Source organism: Nestor notabilis, unplaced genomic scaffold (assembly GCF_000696875.1).
Source record: "Nestor notabilis isolate BGI_N333 unplaced genomic scaffold, ASM69687v1 scaffold15382, whole genome shotgun sequence".
Classification (NCBI taxonomy): domain Eukaryota; kingdom Metazoa; phylum Chordata; class Aves; order Psittaciformes; family Psittacidae; genus Nestor; species Nestor notabilis.
This window is the reverse complement of record NW_009920031.1, coordinates 1-21,072: the sequence shown is the minus strand read 5'-3', so window position 1 is coordinate 21,072 and position 21,072 is coordinate 1. Positions and strand designations below refer to the sequence as shown.

The 21,072-nt window shown below is 48.0% G+C and overlaps 2 protein-coding genes across 2 annotated transcripts in view; both read right to left on the bottom strand.

Annotated features, from left to right (window-relative positions):
- Positions 1-2,302, bottom strand: part of LOC104402597 (complement component receptor 1-like protein) — a 13,509-nt gene extending 11,207 nt beyond the window's left edge. The window contains exons 1-3 of the mRNA XM_010010506.1: positions 2,248-2,302; positions 600-791; positions 9-77 (exon numbers count right to left, since the gene is read on the bottom strand). Coding sequence (XP_010008808.1) covers positions 9-77; positions 600-791; positions 2,248-2,302 — 316 coding nt within the window. The remainder of the gene's footprint in view (positions 1-8; positions 78-599; positions 792-2,247) is intronic.
- A 7,736-nt stretch (positions 2,303-10,038) lies between these two features.
- Positions 10,039-19,723, bottom strand: PFKFB2 (6-phosphofructo-2-kinase/fructose-2,6-biphosphatase 2). The gene is made up of 15 exons (XM_010010505.1): positions 19,606-19,723; positions 19,395-19,491; positions 19,007-19,073; positions 18,779-18,853; positions 18,596-18,652; positions 18,011-18,135; positions 17,449-17,656; positions 17,115-17,261; positions 16,376-16,480; positions 15,618-15,747; positions 14,848-14,910; positions 14,180-14,253; positions 12,291-12,482; positions 10,774-10,796; positions 10,039-10,096 (listed from the first exon to the last, which is right to left on the bottom strand). The coding sequence occupies exons 1-15, from the start codon at positions 19,715-19,717 to the stop codon at positions 10,039-10,041; spliced, it is 1,533 nt and encodes a 510-aa protein (XP_010008807.1). The 5' UTR covers positions 19,718-19,723.
- Positions 19,724-21,072: the final 1,349 nt, after the last annotated feature.

The window sequence follows — 21,072 nt, the reverse complement described above, 5'->3', positions numbered from 1 at the left end:
TGCTAAACCAAAACTGTATTTTTCTGCTAGGACAAGCCTGCCGTTGTCTGGCTCTCCAGGGTAGATGCACGACTTTGCTGGGGGACAACAGGATGGAGTTAGTTCTTTTTTCAGTTGTTGGAAGAATCAGGAAAATGCAGCAGAAAAGCAGAAGACTCCTTCAACACTGAGCAAGGGGATGGACCAGAAACCTCCGGATTTCCCCTCCAACCCCGAATCATCCCATGAACCATGACGCTGTTAAGACTTGCATCACGACCTGCAGCCAGCTTCTGCAGCCAAAGGAGGGTTTTGCAGAGACCTTGGCAAGTGTGACAGCATTTCTTGACAGCTCAAGGATTCTCCTGCTACAGGTTTGAAATACTTGTTACAAACACCCTGAGGAGAACACCCTTTGGGTCAGCAATCAAACACAACCAGCATCAGAGCAGAGTTCAGCTTTTGCCATCGTTGCCAGTACGTGGTGGAACAACTGGTGATTCACTCCAGGTCACTCACTTCCCACCATACCATGAGGTCACTTTGGGTACTACTCCAACAAAACGAGCTGATAGCTTCAATGAACAAAAAACTAAATCAAAAGTCCAACGTATACTCACGTATACAGATGTCCTTTGGTCCATACCACTTACTGCCCCTTCCACAGGTAAGGAAGTCTCGGACATTAAGATTTCTCATGTAACCCGGACGACAGACGTATTGCACCATTGAATTATAGGCAAACGTGGTAATGTCTTGGTATTGTTCTTTGAGTTCTGCAAATGGGAATCGTGGTGGAGCATCGCAGGCACCTACCAAGAGAAACTCCATCAGAAAGATGCTGGGAGGAAAAGCAGCAGGAGCTCAGGGCTGATTTACTCTGAAAGTCTGGGTGAAGACACTTAGGTGGCCTTAAAACTAGAAACAAAGAGGAGCTGCACAGTGTGTGACTAGGGATGGCTGAGGCTGGCATGGACAGGGAGGAGCATCACCCCACAGCATCCCGTTTGCTCCTTATACCTCATCCGGCACTTTCTAAGACTGGTCACAAAGATAAACTGTTTCCTCTCCCCAGTTAGTATAAATCATTGCACCTCTTTCAGCTGCAATTATTTTATGTTTGTTTTACACAGAAAAGCAAAAAAGGCAAAGAGGGAATCTGATCACAAAGATGTACAGTGTTCTCAAAGTGCAAAGGCAATGAGGAAAAGAGGAGGATCCGAGTCTTGTGAACCCAAGGAGAAGGTTTTCCTTCAAGGGATCTTAGTTCATCCCTTTGGAGTCATTCACTTACTGTCAACAGCCACGACAAGAGCAATGGTAAGGAATAACCCAAGCACAGCAGCACGATCCCTCCGCCTCCCCAGCTCCAAAGCTGGCATCTTTATTCCTGTCTGGAGATCCCACAGAAGTTACCACATTCTTTATTCTAGGCCTGTAAAATAGCAGGAGGGGGGTATTTACACTCAGGATAACCACAGCTTACACAGACAGCTCTCATTTCTCCATCCATTTCCCAGCAGCTGTAGCTGGGAGCCAGGATCCATTGGAATCCTCTGCTGGCCAATGGGACCGAGACCCAGCCCAGAAGAGCTGGGTTTGGGTGAGGAAGGCTGGCTCCAGCAGACCTGACCCAGAGACATGAGAACAGGATGCAATCAGGACCACTCACAGTAGATCTTAAGCAATTCCCAGAGGCTTTATTCCCTTGTCTCATTTATTTGCATTTTTGAGAAAGCAGCTTGTGGTCAGGCTTTTAAAACAAAGAAAAAGAAAAATAAAGACTCAGACCAGAACATAAATACTTTGTAGCTTGTCAGGTTCAACTTAAAACCACTATATTGCCAACACAGCCTTCTTCCCAGCCAAATTAATATCTGCTGGGCCATGGGTTTATCTACGCCTTCTGGGAAAAGTCCCCTGAAACTAAGGGATAGAACATTTATTTTTAGTAATACATCTCTTGGAAGCAAATTCAGAGGTGGATGAAATCCTGCTGGAGTCCTCAGTACAGTCCCCTAAGAGTAAATTACAAGCAGAAAGGGAGAAGTATCTAACCAAGAAGGTAAATCAGTTTTGTGCAGACAAGATGGAGCAAAGCTATACATCAGACATCCTTCAGGAGACCAAAGAGCTCTACACAGTGGAGTTTAAGTGCTATTGGAGTAACCTGGTGCCCCTCAGATGAGGAAGAATCCTCTCTGTTATCCAGGATCATCATTTATGAGCTTAAATCCTCCCAACATCATGTATGCCCCAAGCACCTACCTTCCTTCTGGAAACGAGTCTTTTCTAATACTTTCTGCCCTAAACCTAACACCATTCTTGGCTGTTCCATTCCTCTGGCTTTCCTTCAATCCTTGTTACAGCTCTTGGTTTAATTTGATTTAATTTACTAAGCCTTGTGCCTCCTACAGTTACAAGGAAGCTCCACTCCAGTTCAAGAGCAACATCGCTTCAAGCTGTATGGCTTGAAATTGTCCTACCTGGAGGTTTGGTGGCATGAGATGCAGAGACCTGGCGTGTTCAGCTCTTGCAAGACAAAGTGATGACTGTCCTTGTCCAGTCCCTCCGTCACTGCAGGGCTAAAGGAGGAGTTACGATAAGCCTACACGCTCAGATAGGGCTCCACACAGAAAAGACTGAGTTCTGCAGAGACCAGACGTGTGCCATTGACCCATAAATCATTAACTCCTCCTCTGAGCAAGAAGGAAGTAGTTTATTTAACCCATGAAGCAAAAGACTAGGAAAACGAATGCAACGCAGGCAGATGTTGAAATTGTTTGTTTTCTGCGTGGAGCTGCCAATTCCTTGTTGGAATGATCCTTGCTGAGCAGGATGCTGCCCATTCCATTGTGCAGCAACAACACCTGGCCAGCGCTGGTCCCCAGGCAATGCCCAGGGACCTCCTCAGGAAGAGGACTGCTTCACCCTGGGCCATGTCAACCATGAGCTGATCCCTCCTAACCTCAAAAGCCAAGGGTCAAAACAGTTTCCTCAACCAGCTCCACCTACCTCCATTAAAGTAGCTGGAGCTCAGCAGCACATCAGGTCTCAGGGAGCATCAACTTGGCACTCAACACCCAGTCCCATGATGGGAACTCAGTTGCCCTTTGTCTCACTGAAAGCGTTCCCAAATCCAGCTGTCCCTGATGGGTCATTTTCCAGTTACAAGAGTTTTGGAAGGAACTGAACGCTTTGCTCCTTTTGCACTTCAGCTTCATTCATGCTTTAATCACCACCAAGAACCTGCCAACAGACTTTTCGCCCCAGGTTGTGCTTCTCGCAGGTATTAGTTTGTTCTGCCAAAACAGAGGGCTTTTTGCCAGAAAAATGTACCACATTATCCCTACATTGAGAGGGACATATCCCCTTCCCAAAGTTCACCTGAGCCCATGCCAAAAATGCAATGAAACAGATCCAGTTTTTGCTCTATAAAGCGCAGTAAAAGGCTCCTTGCCCTCACCCCACGAGCAGGGGCTTGCTCACAACAGGTCCTCTGGCACTTCTGAGCAGGCACTGACCTCCACTAAATATTTACAAGAATCCAGTTAATCACAAACACAAACAGGCTTTCAGGATTTGGTTTCTCCAGATGGTTCAGAACAAGCTGATTCGTGTGCTGGAAAAGCAGCAGCTTCCCAGCAGGCCCCCAGGATGTTAGTACCTGCACAGGGAGCATCAGCTAAGGTACAGCTATCTCCTGCTCTGACAGCCACTCACCACCCCTAAGACCTCCTCAACCCACAGCTTGCAGTGGGATAAGCAGGATAAAAGGGGTTTTCCTTGACCACATCCAAGGTCACATCTCTTCAGGCTGCAGCTGGTGAGTCCCTTTGGGAACAGCTGGTTTCCAGCTCCTGGAAATCACAGTCACCCCAGTTGCTCCTTTGTTTTTTGCCTAGAAAGAGTTCAAGGTCAGGTTGGACACAGGGGCTTGGAGCAACCTGCTTTGGCGGAAGGTGTCCCTGCCCGTGGCAGGGGGCTGGAACTGGATGAGCTTTAAGGTCCCTTCAACCCAAACCCTTTCATGGTTCTATGAAAGCCAGCCCACAATAGAGCCAATAATAATGGAAAATAACAGAGGGAACTAGATCTGAGTTATTTTAAAATCTCTTTATTGTAAATAAATGCTGATGGGATATTTATGCTCATGTGCACAGAGTTCACAACATACAGCACAAGTTTACATACACTGCATTTCTTTTAAACTTAAAAACCACATTAGAAAGCAGCAATGCAGCCAAATTACAAGTAGACACATAACATCAATCTTACTAAAGACAGAGATGCATCTGCAAACAGTGTTCAGGGACAGAAGAGCAGCAGGAGAGGCAGAGGTGGCACCAGCAGCACCCTTTGAAGGAGGACAGGGTGAAGGTTTGGGATGTAGCCATGGAGCTTATGGTTCCTGGAAGCACTGGCAGCAATGCTGCTGCTCCCAAGGCTTCCCCATCATCTGCTGCCAAGCTGCCAGCAAGGGGATGACTTACAGGAGTGGCAGCTCTAATGGTGCAGCCAGTGTACGCAAACTCAAGCTACCTGGGCTGGTTTGAAGCCTTTTTCCTCACCTTCTGATGTTCCCCATCACTGGTGGCAGAGATGGAACAGATTTTGCCTGAGATCCTTGCTCTCTACAACAATCCATAATGCTGATGGGGCAGTCACAGCCCCTGGCCCACAGCTCAGGGGAGCTGCCACCACCACCTCTGCTGCTAGAAACAGAGAGACAGAAAGTCAGGGAAACACAGGAAACTCCCAAGTCATGAACAATGCTCATGAAGGAGCCAAGCCTCCTTCCACACCTCCCAGCTCCTCACCTCTACCTGCCCAGCCCAACACACCAGTGCCAGCGCAACCGACAGCACAAGCAGCTGCTGAGCCTCAGTTCAGGACATTGTGCAATCGTTGTTTATCCTGAGGTGTTTGCACGCACAGTGCCAAGGAAATCAGGTGATTTCAAGGAAAAACCTGGCACAGGGACCTGCATGGGGCTGGGGAGATGTGTGGGGTCACTGGCATCGCCCCAGCCCCACTGCCCACAAAGGCTCAGCAGGACCTGGGACCATGTCAGGTATGAGTCACCTGCGTGGCAACAATGATGACCACAAATCTGCTGCTGCTCTGCTCTGGACATGTGTATTTAGGCCTTTTGAAAGTTAAAATGCAGGAGGAAAAGGCTATTGTTAGGCTTCGATTAAAGCAACAAGGCACAAACACTGCTGTCTGTCTGCAGAGGTGGCTGAGAGGCTCCATCCCATGACCCAGCAGCCTACAGCCAAAGCAAGGACCCACAACAGGAATAACATACCCGCAGTCAGTGCTAAAGACCCACAGACCTGATTTTTAGCAGTAATTAAGAAAAACACTAATTACAACCACCACCATCATAGCAGCTGCCTTCATGAATCCTGGCAGGCAAAAATAAATGCTTTGTCTCCTTACAGCCATTAACTACTCAATGACACAAAGAGAATTAACTCCTTCACAAGTTATTACAGCATATTGTGCGTAAACATCCTACAGTACATTGCTACTCCTTTTCACTCAGAGCAGGAGATGGCTGGACAGGAGTAGCCAGCCCAACGTGGTTTGTGCGTTTAGAGCATCACTGGAGTGTGACAACGAGTATCACCATGGAACAGGCTAGAAATCTCTTCCCTCAAGGTTGGTTGGCTCATTTCTAAGCACTGTGACATTTAAAACCAAAGAACAGACTCTGCTCTTGCACAGCAAACCTGTGCCCCCGTGGGAACAGCTTCAAGGAACAAAACTATTACAATTCAGCTTCTCACCCACTGAATTTCTTTCCTCTGTGGCACAATAGCTTTAGATTAATGCACACTTCTGCTCCTCAGAAATCCTACGGGGTCAGGATTAATGCCTGGACCTTTGCAATGCCCCTTTCTACCTCATTTATTGAATTAGAACTCTGGAGTGTTTAAAACAACCCAGGTTTGAGCTCAAAATCCCCAGGTAAGCCTCACGCTTCAGGGCTGCTGAGCTCCTCTGCAGTGCTTCTCACTGTGTCCCTGCCCGCAAGAGGGGATTGGAACTAGGTGATCTTAAGGTCTTTTCGAACCCAAACCATTCATTGATTTTATGATCCCTGCTCTGGGTATGGCCAACATCTATTTACATTAAAATAAGCAACCTGGGTCCCAGAAGTTGCTGGTATAAATCCTGGAGTCAACAGGTCCAGAACAGCATCCTGCTTTGTACCAAACGCTCCCTTCTTCAAGAGTAGGAGTGGGATAGAATGGAGTCTGGCATAACACAAGTGATAGGACAAAAAAAATGGGTTTGAACTGTCAGAGGGGAGATTTAGGTTGGATATAAGGAAGAAGCTCTTCCCTGGGAGGGTGCTGAGGCGCTGGGCACAGGGTGCCCAGAGAAGCTGTGGCTGCCCCATCCCTGGCAGTGTTCAAGGCCAGGTTGGACACAGGGGCTTGGAGCAACCTGCTCTAGTGGAAGGTGTCCCTGCCCGGGGCAGGGGGCTGGAGCTGGATAAGCTTTAAGCTCTCTTCAACCCAAATCACTCTGGGATTCTATGATTTTAAGTCAAAACTTGTGAGAGAAAACTAAATTTAAGGTTTTGGTGGGGATTTAAGTAACACACGAGCTGCGCCACAGGGGAGCTTCCCCACCTATGTACTGAACATTAAAGCAGCTTCAACACTATGAAAAGCAGCATTATACATCAATATCATTCACAGCTTTTTCACAGGCAAGTTTAAAAACCTTGCTGGTGGGCTTAAATTTTGGTACATTAAAAAGAGAACTGGTAAAAGATCTTGTGCTTCTAGCAAGCCCTGCACACATGGCCCTGAGAGCAAAGTGATGCTCCCATTTTCTGTTCTAAGAGATAAAAGTGTCCATGGAACACAGGAAAAGTGAGAGGAGGAAGCTTAGATCTGGGTGCAAAGCTAAGGCAGGACTTGAGCTCAGATTGGACAGCACTATGCTCTTCCCAAAGAGTGAGAGGAGGTTTCATTCTTCTGTCCCTCACAGGAGACATCCTGCAGGGATTTGCTGACCTGGCAAGCGCCATGTGTTTTATAGGATGTGCAAAAGCCTTCCCAGAGCAAAGGAACAAGCTTGGATCTGGGGTTTATATCAGTGGTCCTGAAAACAAAGCTGAACAATGCCTGGAGCTCTTGGGATGGTTGAACACCACAATAACTGCATTTGACTTTTGAAATGGTAACAGCTAAATAAAAACTTGGGGATTTGGTTTGATAACACATCGTCCAAAGAAAAGCTGCTTTGCTGAGTACGAATATGACTGTTTTGCCCTCACATACACTGCAGTTAATTTGACTACCTAACCAGGAGGAAAGACATGGGACCCCAGAAAGCCCAGGGATATGTTAGCTTACATTCTTCTCCAATCTCATGGACAGACATTGCAGCATTCAGAAAGAAAAGACACAGACAGGTTTTAAACATATTTCAGAGGAGAGGACGGGCCGAAGTGGCGGCAGCTCACTGTGCTCCAGGGATGCTTAAGTCCAGCTGCAGGGCTCTTCCCAGCCATAGAAATCCCAGATGGAAGCACAAACCTCTACACCATTAAACTGGCCATCCTCTACAAATGAGAGAGAAACGGGACAGGTTAGACCAAGGCTAAGTCAGGAGATGTAAAGCAGGGACAGCAGAGCTTGGTTTAGTGCTGGGCATGGGCAGAGATGCTTCACAGCAGTGGATCCATGTAATCATTCTGCGTCATTCCAGCATCCATATAATCATTCTACATGACAGAGACCATCTGAGGATTTTCTTATTTACTTCTACCCCAGCAAATAACAAGCTGCTTCACACTTTGCATCATCCTTTAACCTCTTGTAAAGCTCTGTGAAGAAGGGTTTCCCACCCTGGGACCATGCAAACTCAGCTTTTCTGGAGGTAATAATGAAGCAGGCTGGTTACTGAGGGTTACTCACTTTTATTTCTCTTCTCCGTAGGAAAATACACTTCCAGGACAAAGTAAGAAACACTACAGCATGTTAACCACAATAAATATTTCTAGTTTTGATAAAACTCCTTCCACTGCCTCAGCAAGGGTCCAGCAGACACGAGGAACACACTCAGGTCAGTACAAGCGAATTCGATTATATATTATAAGCTATCAGCCATGATTTCCTACAGCTGTTGTTCAGGCAATGTCTCAGAGCACAGAAAAGGCTCCTTCTGTGCCATGCCCAGTGCTTGCCCTGCTCAGCTGCAGCACTCACACTGCAAACCAACATGTGAATCAATAGGTGCAAGTTGTCTTTGTTACCCCACCAGCACTGGTTTGCCATTACAAGAATCAACAGCCCAGCTCTGGAGCTGGTTTGCTGACAACCAACACTTGAAATCCAACAGTCAGGAAATCCAGCCCCTGCATATGTTCTATTTGCAATAAAAAAACAAAGCAAAGTAAAATTTAAACAGCTTTCCCAACAATGACACTTGGAGAGTAACCATCATCAGAGCTAATTCCTAAGAGCTGCTCACACACTACTTTCTCAAGCAAAACAGCAGTACTAGGAAGTAAGTTTGTACTAAAATTGAGGAAGCTGGACCAAGTGAATGTCATTTATCTGCACCCCCTCCTAGGGAATCTGTGTAATTTGCTTAAATACAGGAGAAAGAAGCACTTGAAGAACATACATTCATTTTCTAACCACACAGCTCCTTTCAGCCCAGAGCAAAGGCAAATCCAAAGAGGCAAGGCGTTAATTTTTAGCCTATGGATAATTTTCCTCTGATTTGATTCTACATTAGTATTACTCAGCATAGGAATAATTTATCAGATTTAGCACAAGCTTCCCAGCTCAGGCGATTTCTCCTTTTCCCCCTCATCATCAAGGCCTCTGCAATGCAGGGAGACAGGCAGCTTTAGGAGAAACAGGCCCTTTTTGCGTCACTACTGGCTGGACCATTCCCAAGTCAGCATCCCAGCTTGGGAGATGCTCTGCAGCAGGACCTGAGCCTGATGCTTTGTGCGCTTCCACAGCTTTGGCAGGTCAGTAACAAAACTCTGAAGCATTATTCAAAATGCTATCCCAAACTAGAAGACAGGAGACAGAGGCATGACACTCTGGGATCAATCCCATACCTTTGCTTCCCACGACATCACGGTGATACAGAAAGAGCAGCTGCACTGTGGAAATGGTTGGAAGAGCTTCACTTCAAGGACAAAGTGCAACTAAAGTAGTGAACTGCACATCCAAATGGCCAAATACATTCAAGTGGGAGTTTCTCAGGCCTGGAGGAACATTACCTGGGCAGAGGTAAGAGCTGCACCTCCCTTGCCTGAAAGGGATGAGCTGCATCCTATGGCAGCAAAAGGACCACTGTGTCACAGAGAAATGGGAGCTCACCACCCAAACCTGAATCCTCTCTCAACATGCTGCATCTGGAAACCAAACCAGCTCCTGCTTTACTTTCTTTGCACATAACCCAGCTCTCCCTTTGACACCAGAGCACCAGAAGCGAGAGGGTTTGCCCAAGGGCAGAGGCAAGGAGGGAGCAGAGCTTTGCTGAGAACAAGAGCAGGTCAGCAACAACCCCAACAGCTCATGCACAGCAACATGAAGCCCCCAAGGACACAGCTTGTGACACCTCTGAGCCTGCCCCCCTTAAACACCACAACCCTTGGGTGCTCCCCAGCACAGCCTGCTGCTCCCCTAAAGGGACACCACAGTTACCCCAAAGACGGGTGATGCAGCTGAGTGCTGTGGGTCACCCCAGTGCATGGGGATGAGCAGAGCACAGCGGACACACCATGGGTGCTGCCAAGAGCCATCCCACAGCCGCATGCAGGGACCTGCTGTGCTTTAATACAGCCAAGCCCCTGGACAGAGCACCTAAATGACAAAAACACCCTTCACGAGACAAAACCCATCAGCGTTGTGTGTACTGCATGAGGAGAAACACCCAAGAAGCCAAGCGCAGGGTTGCAGCAGGGTCTGCCCCAGGCACCAGTAGAGCAGGGCTGGTGGGAGCACAGAGAAGCGAGGGCATGTCCAGCCTTCCTGCAGAGGGCAGCAGCCGTGGTCTCATCCGAGCCCCTTACTCAGAGGCTGAAGGGGAAGCCAAGGGTTCATGGGTGACGCTGGCTGAAGGCTCCCTAAAGAGAGGGGACAGACAAGGATACGTTCTCCCCTTAGAGTGGGAGAGAGTCCTGCTCCCTTTGCCCCCAGTCAAGGGGCCTTGAAGGGGACATGGTGGTGAGGACTCGGTGACAACAGGCACCCACACAGGAAGGTTTATCCACCCAGCTGCTTGCCAAGCACACACTAAGCCCCTCCAGCTCCCTCAAGTCACCTGGAACTGGGGCTGAGCAGCACCACTCCCATCCAGGCTACAACCCACCAAGTCCTGCAAAATCCCTGCCATCAGCAACATCACCACACTGCATCCCAGATGGAAAGGAGATGTATGTGGGACCTAGCGCTGCTCAGGACAGGCCACATGGCTCAGCCTAGCAGTGCCAGTGCAGCCATCCCACATCCTGGTCCAGGGATGAAGCAAGCTCGGGGTGAAACACACTTTTACGGGCAGCCAGCAGAAGCACATTCACCAGTAAAACCAGTTGGAGCCCCTGGATTAGTGGGCTCAACCTGGTAACATACTCCTCCCCCACTGAGGTCCCCCTTAATGCCAGGTTATTACACAAAAAAAGACTTCTTTCTGCTCCATGCATCTGTCTTTTCCCAAAGCAGATTCCATGCAACATTAATCGAGAGAAGTCCTACTTACTAAACCAAAAGAGAATACATACAAGCTGCTTTCAGTGGTACTCACAGGCAAGCAATTCCCCCTTGAGGCTGCAAAGGAAAAAAGAAACAGCACAGGATAGCTCACAGTGCATTTTAAAGGAGATTTTGAAATAATAGGAAAAGCAGCAAAGCAAATGAGGAAAGAAATGAAGCAACCCCAAAGATACCATGTTAAGGAGCTGGGGGCAGGCTTGTATCACAGCAGGAGCTGATACAAGGCATGGACAGTGCAGCGGTGCCTGGCCACCTCTTCCCTCCACTGCTGCTCATCCCAAGGGCTCCATTCAGGCAAGAGGTCCTGGGACAGCACAATTCCCTACCACACCCAGCCCAGAACCCAGGGTTCACTAAATGCTCCTTCATCACTACAATGACCAAGGGTACAACTGCAAATGGGGGTGAGGATCCCGTCCTGAGGCATCCACAAATTAACACCTTGGGCCATCAGGGTCCTCTCCAGATGAGACATCACCCAGAATTGCTGTGACCCAAATCTATCCCAATGCAAAGCCCTGGCTGGCTCAGTTTGACCATAGCCTTGGGATTTTGGGATGCCTGAGCCTCATACTCTTCACTGAGTATGGAGCAATGTTCACCTGTGCTGCATTACCCCTTCTTTTACTCTCTGGCCACTTACTCTGAAGGAAGAGGGAGAAGCTGGGAAAACATTAACCCCTAAAGAATCCGAGGTTATTTTTAAGCAGCTTTGGTAATGGCTGTCTCTGCACATTACAACACACATGTAATATACACATTACAACATAGGTTCTTTCCAACCCTAACTTCTATTATTCTATGGGACCCAACAACCAAGACCTCCTCAAAGCCCCATCCAAACCTCTTTGCCTGCACCCTCCCAGACACACACAAACACCTCATTTAACAGAGAAACAAGTTTAAATGAGCAAAGAAACAAATGGGGCTTTGCATCCGACACTGATGAGGACCTTGGTGCCTTTTAAGCCAGAAGAAACACCAAGCACCCAAAGCTGCTTTATTCTGGGCATGCAAAGAGCCCAAACTTTGCTCAACAAGCTGCTGATGTTGGGAACTGCAGGAAAACAGGCACTGATAAAGTCATGATGCAAATATTTCCTACCAGGGGCTGGAGCAACACTTGGCTGCAGCATCACATTTGGACAAAGAGGATATTTGTAATGTCTTCCAATTGGGTTTTTGCCAGAAAGCATCAGAATTAACCACGCTGCTGAAATCCTACTGCACTGATGGAAACTAACCTGCACAGAGCCTGGTGTTCATAGAATGGTTTGGGTTGGAAGGGACTGCAAAGCTCATCCAGTTCCAACCCCCTGCCATAAGCAAGGACACCTTCCACTAGACCAAGTTACTCCAAGGCCTGTTTTGAAAGCCTTTGGCACCACAATTCTAGTTTAATGGGGTGACTTTTGGGTGGGTTTATAGAGTGCCTAATCTAGAATGATTCTTACAGGAACAAAGACCCTGGGAAGGGGCTGTGTTTCAAAGAGGACCGCCAAGGGCTGCGGGTGATGGTGGGGAAGGGAAACACAGAGAAGGTACCACCTGGACCCCGACTTGCAGCTGCTGCTGGTCAGCCCCATCTCGAGCTTCCAAGGATGGGAAAGGCCCCACGAGGTCGAGAGGTTTGCTCCCAACGCTGTAATGTCGCGGGCGCTTTACTGTGTCCGCGCTGGCCCGCGGCGTAAAGCTGTTCCTTCTCATCCTTACAGGGCTTTGGCTGGCAGGAAAGTGGTTCTGATCCCGGGTGGAGGGAATCATGAGGAATGAAAAGGGGAACCACGATTTACAAGCGCATCCACACCGGCACACACCTGCGGCATTCCCACCCGCATCTCCCTGAAGCCCTCAGAAGCCACTCCAAGCCTCCCCCTGCAGAGCACCAGCAGTGGGAAATAACCCACTCTCTTGGCTGATCTGCCTCAGAGTCCACTGAAAAGTCTATTTTTGAGCAGTTTTACTTCCCTTTGGGATTTTTTTTGCTTAGTTGGCTTTGTTCAGGGAGGGTTTTTTGGTTCATTTGGGGACTTATTTTCCTTTTCTCCTCACAACCAATTTAGGGGGGAAAAACATAATTAGAAATAGAGAAACTTTCCATTCTTTGTGTTTCTTCTTCCCCAAAGCAGCCACATTGCCCAACTAAAGCCAAGAACAACAGAAACGGCCTCCCACTTCTCTGAGCAAGCAATGATTTCAACACAGGCATCACACAGAAGGTGCAAAGTGATAAATGCCTGACTGGGAACCAGCATAGGACCAGGCACAAAAACTTGCTGAATACCATCAATGTAGCATTTTGTAATCAGCTGGATTTAGCTCCACAAACCCTCCAGCCACAGATGCAGGTCCCTATTCTCTCCATTCCTTGTTTATTGTTCCTTGGCATAGGTGATTCTACGCTGTGACACAAAAAATAACCAAATCCCAGGCAATCAATCAGCCAATAGCTCTTTATCAAGCACAACAAAAGGCAGCTAAAAGCCTGAACGTACTGAAAGAACTTAAGATGTGATGCACTTTGATTTCCTGTGAGCTAGCACAGCAGAGAGCTGGTTTATGGTCTTTAACTGGGGGAGCTAATGACAGGCAATCACTAAGCACCATTCCCTGATGGATCAGTCCCTCTGCAAAGCAGCATTTACAAAAGCAAGCACCTACAGTAGTAGCAACTTCCACAGGTTTAGCACATAGTTACATGGTGCATCCACAAGGTGGACGGCTGAGCAGTTATTGAAGTAATGGGAGACAGAGGAGTTCATAAACAAAGCCAAAGCCTGAAACACTTCCACTGCTGCTCTAAGAGGATTCATAGTGCAAGGGAGATAAATGGGACCCATCTCCTTCTGCTTCAATACATACAAAGTTTAGGAACACCAGAGTCTTGCTTTGCACCAAATACTTGTCTCTGCTGATTTCTTGTGCGTTTTACTAAAGAAAAACCACTGTTCCTGCCCCACAGCAGCCAGCCTGGCCCCAAAAGGGCTGTGAACACTGTGAGAGCCACCAAGAACCTCCCCTCCCCAGGGCGTAGCCTTACCCCAATGGCAGCTTTACAAAGAGAAAAGCTTATCAAGACAGTGAAGGAAAAATCTTTTCTTTAAAACATTTTGGCAAATCTTTTTGAACTTACCACCATTAACAGAAACAAGCAACAACTTCATTGAAAGCTGAGAACAGGCCCAGGAACTTAAAAATCTCTGTTCTAAAGTTGCCTGTTCTGGTTCCTGTAATAGCTCTGAGAACATCTCCCCCTGGCCTGGGAACAAACTAATTCCACCCACTATTAATTCTGCTTTTGGGGGGATTATACCTGAAGCAAGTCTTTGTGCTCACTGACAGCAATCAACCACTTCTAGCAGGTGCTGAAGAGTGTCTCCATGTCCTTACTTGGTTTTGAAATGGGATAAAACCTGAGCTGTGCAGCAAGAACTTACTGAGTTCAGAGAGGGTTTGTCACGGTGGGTGTTCACTGCTTCCACATTCAGGGTGATTGTCTCCACTTTACAACCTTTACCACAAGAGAAGTTGATGTGAGGAAGGGTAACTTATGAAATAAACATCTTTTATTTTAATATTGAAATCAGCCTGGGAAGTGAGCAGCAATAAATGGGTTGTTTTCTAAGACAGCTCCAACAAGCAGTTCATGCTATTAACAGGATTTTACACTTGAACTACATTCTGGCTTTGACCTTTGCTGTTCAGCCCTGTCATGGGGACTACAGGTCCATCTAAAAAACCCCATTTTTAACTGACTGCACCCCAAATCCAAGCTTGGAGCCACAACCAGCCTTCATCAATGGGTGAAAATCCAGAGATAACTATCACTTGTTTAGAAGAAGGAAACACCCTGGCATCCACGTATCTCCTCTCCCACTGCTCCCTCCAAACCCTCCTACTCTCCAGAGTCTTTTTATATATTAACTATACTACCAGAAGCTTTTACAGCTCAGCTGGTTGCTGCCAGACATGGACACAAACCTGCCCATCAGATTCCCTGCCTATGGCAAGGGGTTGGAACTAGATGATCTTAAGGTCCTTTCCAACCCAAACCGTTCTATAATTCACACACACACACACCAGGGGAAGAAACAACATTATTTACCATATGCCACAGGTGTGAGCTTCAGAATGGTATGAAGAGGGCAGCGCAGGTAGGGCAGCTCATCTAGGACAGACGTAGGCATTATGGGGTGTTATGGAGTGCCGCCCACACCAGCCACCCCGCTCTGCCCAGGCTTTCGGTAGGAACATTTCACATAGCAAATACTGGATGCAGTAGTGGGATGGGACCAAACCCACCATTCCCAACACATGAGGCCAACCAGAGGAAGCCTCTCCAGCAGCACACAGGTGGGAAAGCACCACGGCAACAGCTGCCATGGACCCATGGAAGCTTTATTTAGAGTTAATAAACTTTAGTAAACGTATTATTAAACTCCAGTGGCACTCACTGGAGCATCATAAAGGAGCTTGCACTGGAACTAGCTTCCAGGTGAGTATGCCACACAAAGGATCAGCATCAATCAAAGATGTAGCATAACTGCCAACCCTTTGGACTCCACATGCACCAGAAACTTTTTCCTTTACATTAAAATATAGTCAATTATAGAAAACATAAGTGCTACTGGTAAAACAGCACTTGAGCAGAGGACCAGCAGCGTGCTCTTCTGCATTTCACACACAGAGAGCTTCTTGCTCCCTACACCACTGAACTGCAATGGTTAAAGTCTGTCAGCAATGTTTGCTTTTCTTTTTTAAGCACCTCTTCCCTTGTGAGAAATCAAAACAGCAATTACAAGCCACCCTCCCCAACACCCTGCAAAGGAAGCAGCCAGAGAAGCCAGCCCTACCACCACTCGCTTATTTTTGTACCTGCACTCTTGTCAAGAAAATAAGCCAACAGGCACCTCATAACTGCCTGGTGGGAGATGACGAGGACGTTGCCTTGTCTTTCCAGCTCCATAATTACTGGCTCCAGGCGCTGGACCAAGTCCTGGTAGGACTGGAAAACAAAACGGGAATTTTTCAAGGCATTTCATAAACAGAGGTTTAAAGCAGAAGCAGCAATTTTAGCACAGCTTCACCTTCAGGAAAGCATCACTTCAAGTCTCAAAATGCAGAAGTTTAGGGATGATCTGATGAATACAGGGGATAAAAAAAACAAACAGCAAAAGGTGTAATTTAAGGTCAGCAAACCTCAGATTACAGGAGGATTTGGATTACTGGTAACTGGGCAATAAGAAAAGCATATAAAATAATAAATTATACACTTAAGGTTGTGAAGTAAACCCAGAAATGGCTCCACACCACACCCGCAATCATCACCATTTTTCATGGTGAAAATTCAGGCCTTGGGCACATGAGTGGGATGCAGAAGCCCCTCAGTGTTCAAGGGGAGCATCAAGGCACTCAGCAAGTGGCCCAATTCATTGATTGAAAGGCATCATCTGCACACCATGAGAAAGGAAATCAATGAACCTTCCCTCTAAATGAGAATTAGGGATCCTAATCTTTTCAGTTTCTCACACAAATATTGGCAGAAAAAGGAAAAATTAGGTAAAGTCTTTCAATTCTACACATCTCTCTGGTTTACATATACTGGGTCATTGTTATTCTCTAAGGGTCTTCACCTCGCCTCCAGGATAGCGATAAAGGTATTTCTCTTGATCCCTCAATGCAAACTCATCTGGATACTTGACTTCAATTTCTCCATAGGTCATTTCTTCACATACCCCCTGAGGGAAGAACAACTTGTTACAGCCCACCTCATTGCAACAGAGAAGATAGAACAAAGAGAAAAGAAAAAGCAACAGGCTCAGATGAGCAATTCCTTTATGTGATGAAAATGATATATAGCACATCTGACATGGCCATACCGGTGGCCTTCCAGTACCTAAAGGGGCTCCAGGAAACCTGGAGAGGGGCTTTGCACAAGGGCCTGTAGGGACAGGACAAGGGGAATGGCTTGAACCTGCCAGAGGGGAGATTGAGATGAGCTCTGGGGCAGAAGCTCTTCCCTGTGAGGGTGCTGAGGCGCTGGCACAGGGTGCCCAGAGAAGCTGTGGCTGCCCCATCCCTGGCAGTGTTCAAGGCCAGGTTGGACACAGGGACTTGGAGCAAGTGGGGCCCCCCTTGCTGTGGGGGAAGGTCCCCCTGCCTGGGGCAGGGGGTTGAAACTGGATGAGCCTTAAGGTCCCTTCCAACACAAACCAGTCTGTGATTCTATGATTCATGATGATGGCTGGAGTACATTTTACATGGACATGGTTATAGATGAATGAGAAATGGTCATTTTACCATGACAAATTTGGTTTTAAATATTATTTCCCATCTAGAAAACCTAAAGGCTTCAAACAGCTTTTCACTCACAGCATCGATCTCGTTGAGAATCTTCCACTGCTCGTACATGACCCCCAGGGACTCGGCCGTCTGGATTGTCCTTTTCAGCTGGCTCGTCCATACCTTCAGGTCAACAATTTCCTGCTCTTCAATGAACTTCTTCAGCGCCTGAGCAAACTGGAGAAAAAGCCAGGGGAGGTTGGGAGGGAGCAGGAGCTGCTGCCACTCTTCAGAGCATCATTTCAAGGGCTGTGGCTGTTGCAGCAAGATCCATCTGCGGGGCTGCCCCTCGCAGGAGTCAGATGCAGAGCCCGGCACTGGTCACACAACACATACAGCAACCCAGGTGCTGCCGAACACTTACCTGCTTCCCACGTGGTGACAGACCAGAATCCCCACCAATCTTGCCAACAAGATTATATTCACTCTCACCATGTCGGCAAAGGTAGATGGTACGCGGCTGGACATGAATGTTCATTAGGTAATAGACGATTTTACTCTGGATGTAATCTTGGACTCTGTTTACTAGGAACCGCTGTCCCACATTGATCACTTTAATGAAGGAAAGATCTCTGGAGTCAACATAAAATAAGAACACCCACACGACTGGTTTTAAATATGAGGCATGTGCACCTGCGGGTGTAATCTAGCTATTAATCCTCTAGTAAAGGCATCAGCTCTATCACCGGGTTGCTCCAGCAGACAGAAGAGACACTGAACTGCCGTGCTTACACAAGGAGCTGCATTACACTGCAACACACTATAGAAAAATCCTTTCACATCACTTGGGAATCACCTTCACACAGGCACTTTGAGAGAACAGAGGCTCCAGCAGACATATTATAGCACCCAGAGCCAGAGAACAGCAGTGACAAAGCAAAGCAGCTCATATGCAAGGATAAAATGCACCCCAGGGCTTTGCTTACTTGTCATAGGCATCGGGATCGAGAGGCTGGTAAGTGACCTTGTAGCACTCTATCCTCTTCAGGAAATCATCCATCACATTCTCCCTGTTTCTCTCTGGGTAGTCAGGGCTGGAAACTTTCACCTCCTGATAACAGACAGCACCGCTTTGTGAGAGTTAAGCAAACTCACCCGGGGAACAAAAGCAAGGCTGAATAACATCATTCTTCCCCTTGGAAACAAACAGGCATTGTTCAACGTTGCCCTGTGGAAAAAACCTGCTCCTGGAGAGGAAACAAAGGGCAACTCTGAAGGCGCTGTGGTGCTTGGCCCTGTGACAGACACAGCTGCCCTGCTGCTCTCCTCCCCTCCACAAGAAAGCACACTTCAAGGTCAAACATTTCTCAGCTTCATTTGATTTCTACCTTCTCACATAGCTAACTGCATCTTTAGCTTTTCTAAAGCTGCAAACCTTAGAGCTGCTTATTTAGGTGAAACTTAAGAGCAAGGCATTTGCAGACACTGCTGTAAGCTATTGTAGCTGGTGACCTTGTACTGAGCACCCACAGTAGGCACAGGCAGCCAAGCTTGGTAAATGCAGCACGCACCAGGATATTGGCAGCAATGACTTCTGGATCGTCACAGACGGACTCCACAAAAAATACCTACAAAGAAGGCAAAGCAGCACATTTCAGAGTCAAGAACTCTACCCTGGATCAAAACTCAAGAGCTCCTGCCCCAGGGAGCTGTAAGGCCCCTCGGTGCAGCAGCTACAGATGAAGCACCACTACCTTGAAAGCATTTTCTTTAGCAAAACTTAGTATCAGGTCCCGTCTTTCTCGAGTTGTGTTGGTCGCATCAAACACCTACCAGAAAATGAGTAAGCAGCAATGAGCAAGTTTATCTAAGGCTTTTAAACCAACCCCAAAACACTGGGGGTAACAGTCAGGTCCCAAAAAAACCTGGGCAGCTTTAAACTACCCAGACGTAAACCCGTGTTTAGTCCAGAAAAGTCTTACAGCTATTTGCCCACACTCCTCCAAGAGATATGCCTTCACGTCCTGTAGAGCCACCAGGGCACATCGTCTGCAGGAGAGATACAGGTATTCAGAGGTAATGGAAAGCATTCAAACAGCAAAGCTTCTGAACCACCAGGACAGGTCTAAATACCTCCTCCCACTGCCCATGGAGCACCCACCCCTGCATCTTTTTAAGAACCCCAGTGATCATAAAACACCTCTGCCTAAAACCTGCTTGTGGCAGGATCCCTGCATGGGCTGTGCTGCCTCCTCCCCTTGGTTTCATGAGCATTAAGTGTTTTTTTCTGCTCCTGAAATACAGAGCCTGCCAAGACCTGAGACTAACCAGACCACCACAGAACAGTTCAGCCTCTTGATGCCAACTTACTTGCGGATTTCCATGGCTTCTTTGTTATCATGCCTGAAGAAGTCATAGGACTTGTAGGACTTCACTGCTTCTCGGCGATACACTCCTAAATTAAACACTTCACACACAAAAAGACGAGTACATGAGACTGGCAGCATTGCACAGACAGATCTCACAGTGCTTTCTGCACAGGGGAAAACCAGCCCTGCCCGAGGGCAGCCGCAGCACACACCTTTGGTGGGCACCCCAATCCAGTTGAGGTAGCGGGTGAGCTTCTTGGACACGTAGGTCTTGCCACGTGCAGGCAGGCCAATCATCACGATCAGCGTTGGGGAGTTGGTCATGTAGGAAGCCCATGCTGCAAACCCAAAACCAAGCCAGGCGCATCAGCAGCATTGCAGAGTATCTGAGAGCAAGAACCAAGCCCCAACCCAAAGCCATGCAGAGCTGCCCATCTTGTTCCAGTATTTAAAAGGAGGCTACAAAGACCACAGGGGTTCCCAACATAAGAAGGTCATGGAGCTGTTGGATTGTGTCCAGAGGAGGCCATGGAAATGCTGTGAGGGCTGGAGCAGCTCTGCTCTGGAGCCAGGCTGGGTCAGCTGGAGAAGAGAAGGCTCCTGAAGGGGAGGCCTTAGAGCAGCTCCAGTGCCTAAAGGGGCTCCAGGAAACCTGGAGAGGGGCTTTGGACAAGGGATGGAGGGACAGGCCAAGGGGAATGGCTTGAACCTGCCCGAGGGGAGATTGAGGTGAGCTCTTGTGCAGAAGCTCTTCCCTGTGAGGGTGCTGAGGCGCTGGCACAGGGTGCCCAGAGAAGCTGTGGCTGCCCCATCCCTGGCAGTGTTCAAGGCCAGGTTGGACACAGGGGCTTGGAGCAACCTGCTCTAGTGGAAGGTGTCCCTGCCCGGGGCAGGGGTTGGAAATGGATGAGCTTTAAGTTCCCTTCCAACCCAAACCATTCCATGATTCTAGGGAGATAAGAGACTCCCTTTTGCAAAGAGTCACATGGAAAAGACATGGGGAAATGGGTAAAAGTTACTCACAGATCAAGAGAAAATTTTTGCCCAACGAGAACAACATAATGTCCACAGCAAAGTGGAGAATTCCCCACTGTTGGACACTGTTAAGATGTGGTTGAACAAGGTGCTGGGACATCCAGTCTAGACCATGTTTTGCCTAGGAAGGTTGGACCAGGTGATCATAATGCCCTTTCCAACCTGGGATTCTAAGATTCTCTCGTCTCCCAGATGGTCAGACCGCTGCTGTGCATCTCCTAACGGGCTCCCTGGCGAGTCCTCACCACTCATTAACCACTCCGTGGTCTCCCAGGTGTCTGCTAATGAGCGGTATTAGCCCCGGCTCACCCGCTGCACTAATGGGACTAATACCTACTTTTTAGCCTTAAAACTATTTACCGACCGGGCAGGAGCCACCAACGGCAAACGCCGTCTTAAGTAAAACACTCACGTCCTGGCAGCAAACAGCCCGAGCCCAGGAGCGGCGGGCGGAGAAGCACAACAGCGGGTGGCTGCAGCACCGGGAGGCAGGGAAAGGAGAAGGACGGGGATAAGCAGCGCCGAGAACCCTCGGGAGGGCATAAGCAGGGCATCGGACACCGGCTGCGCGCCCGCGGAGTTGGGGAAACGCGGGTTGAGGGAAACGCGCGCGTTCTTAAGCGTTACCCCTAAATTACATATAT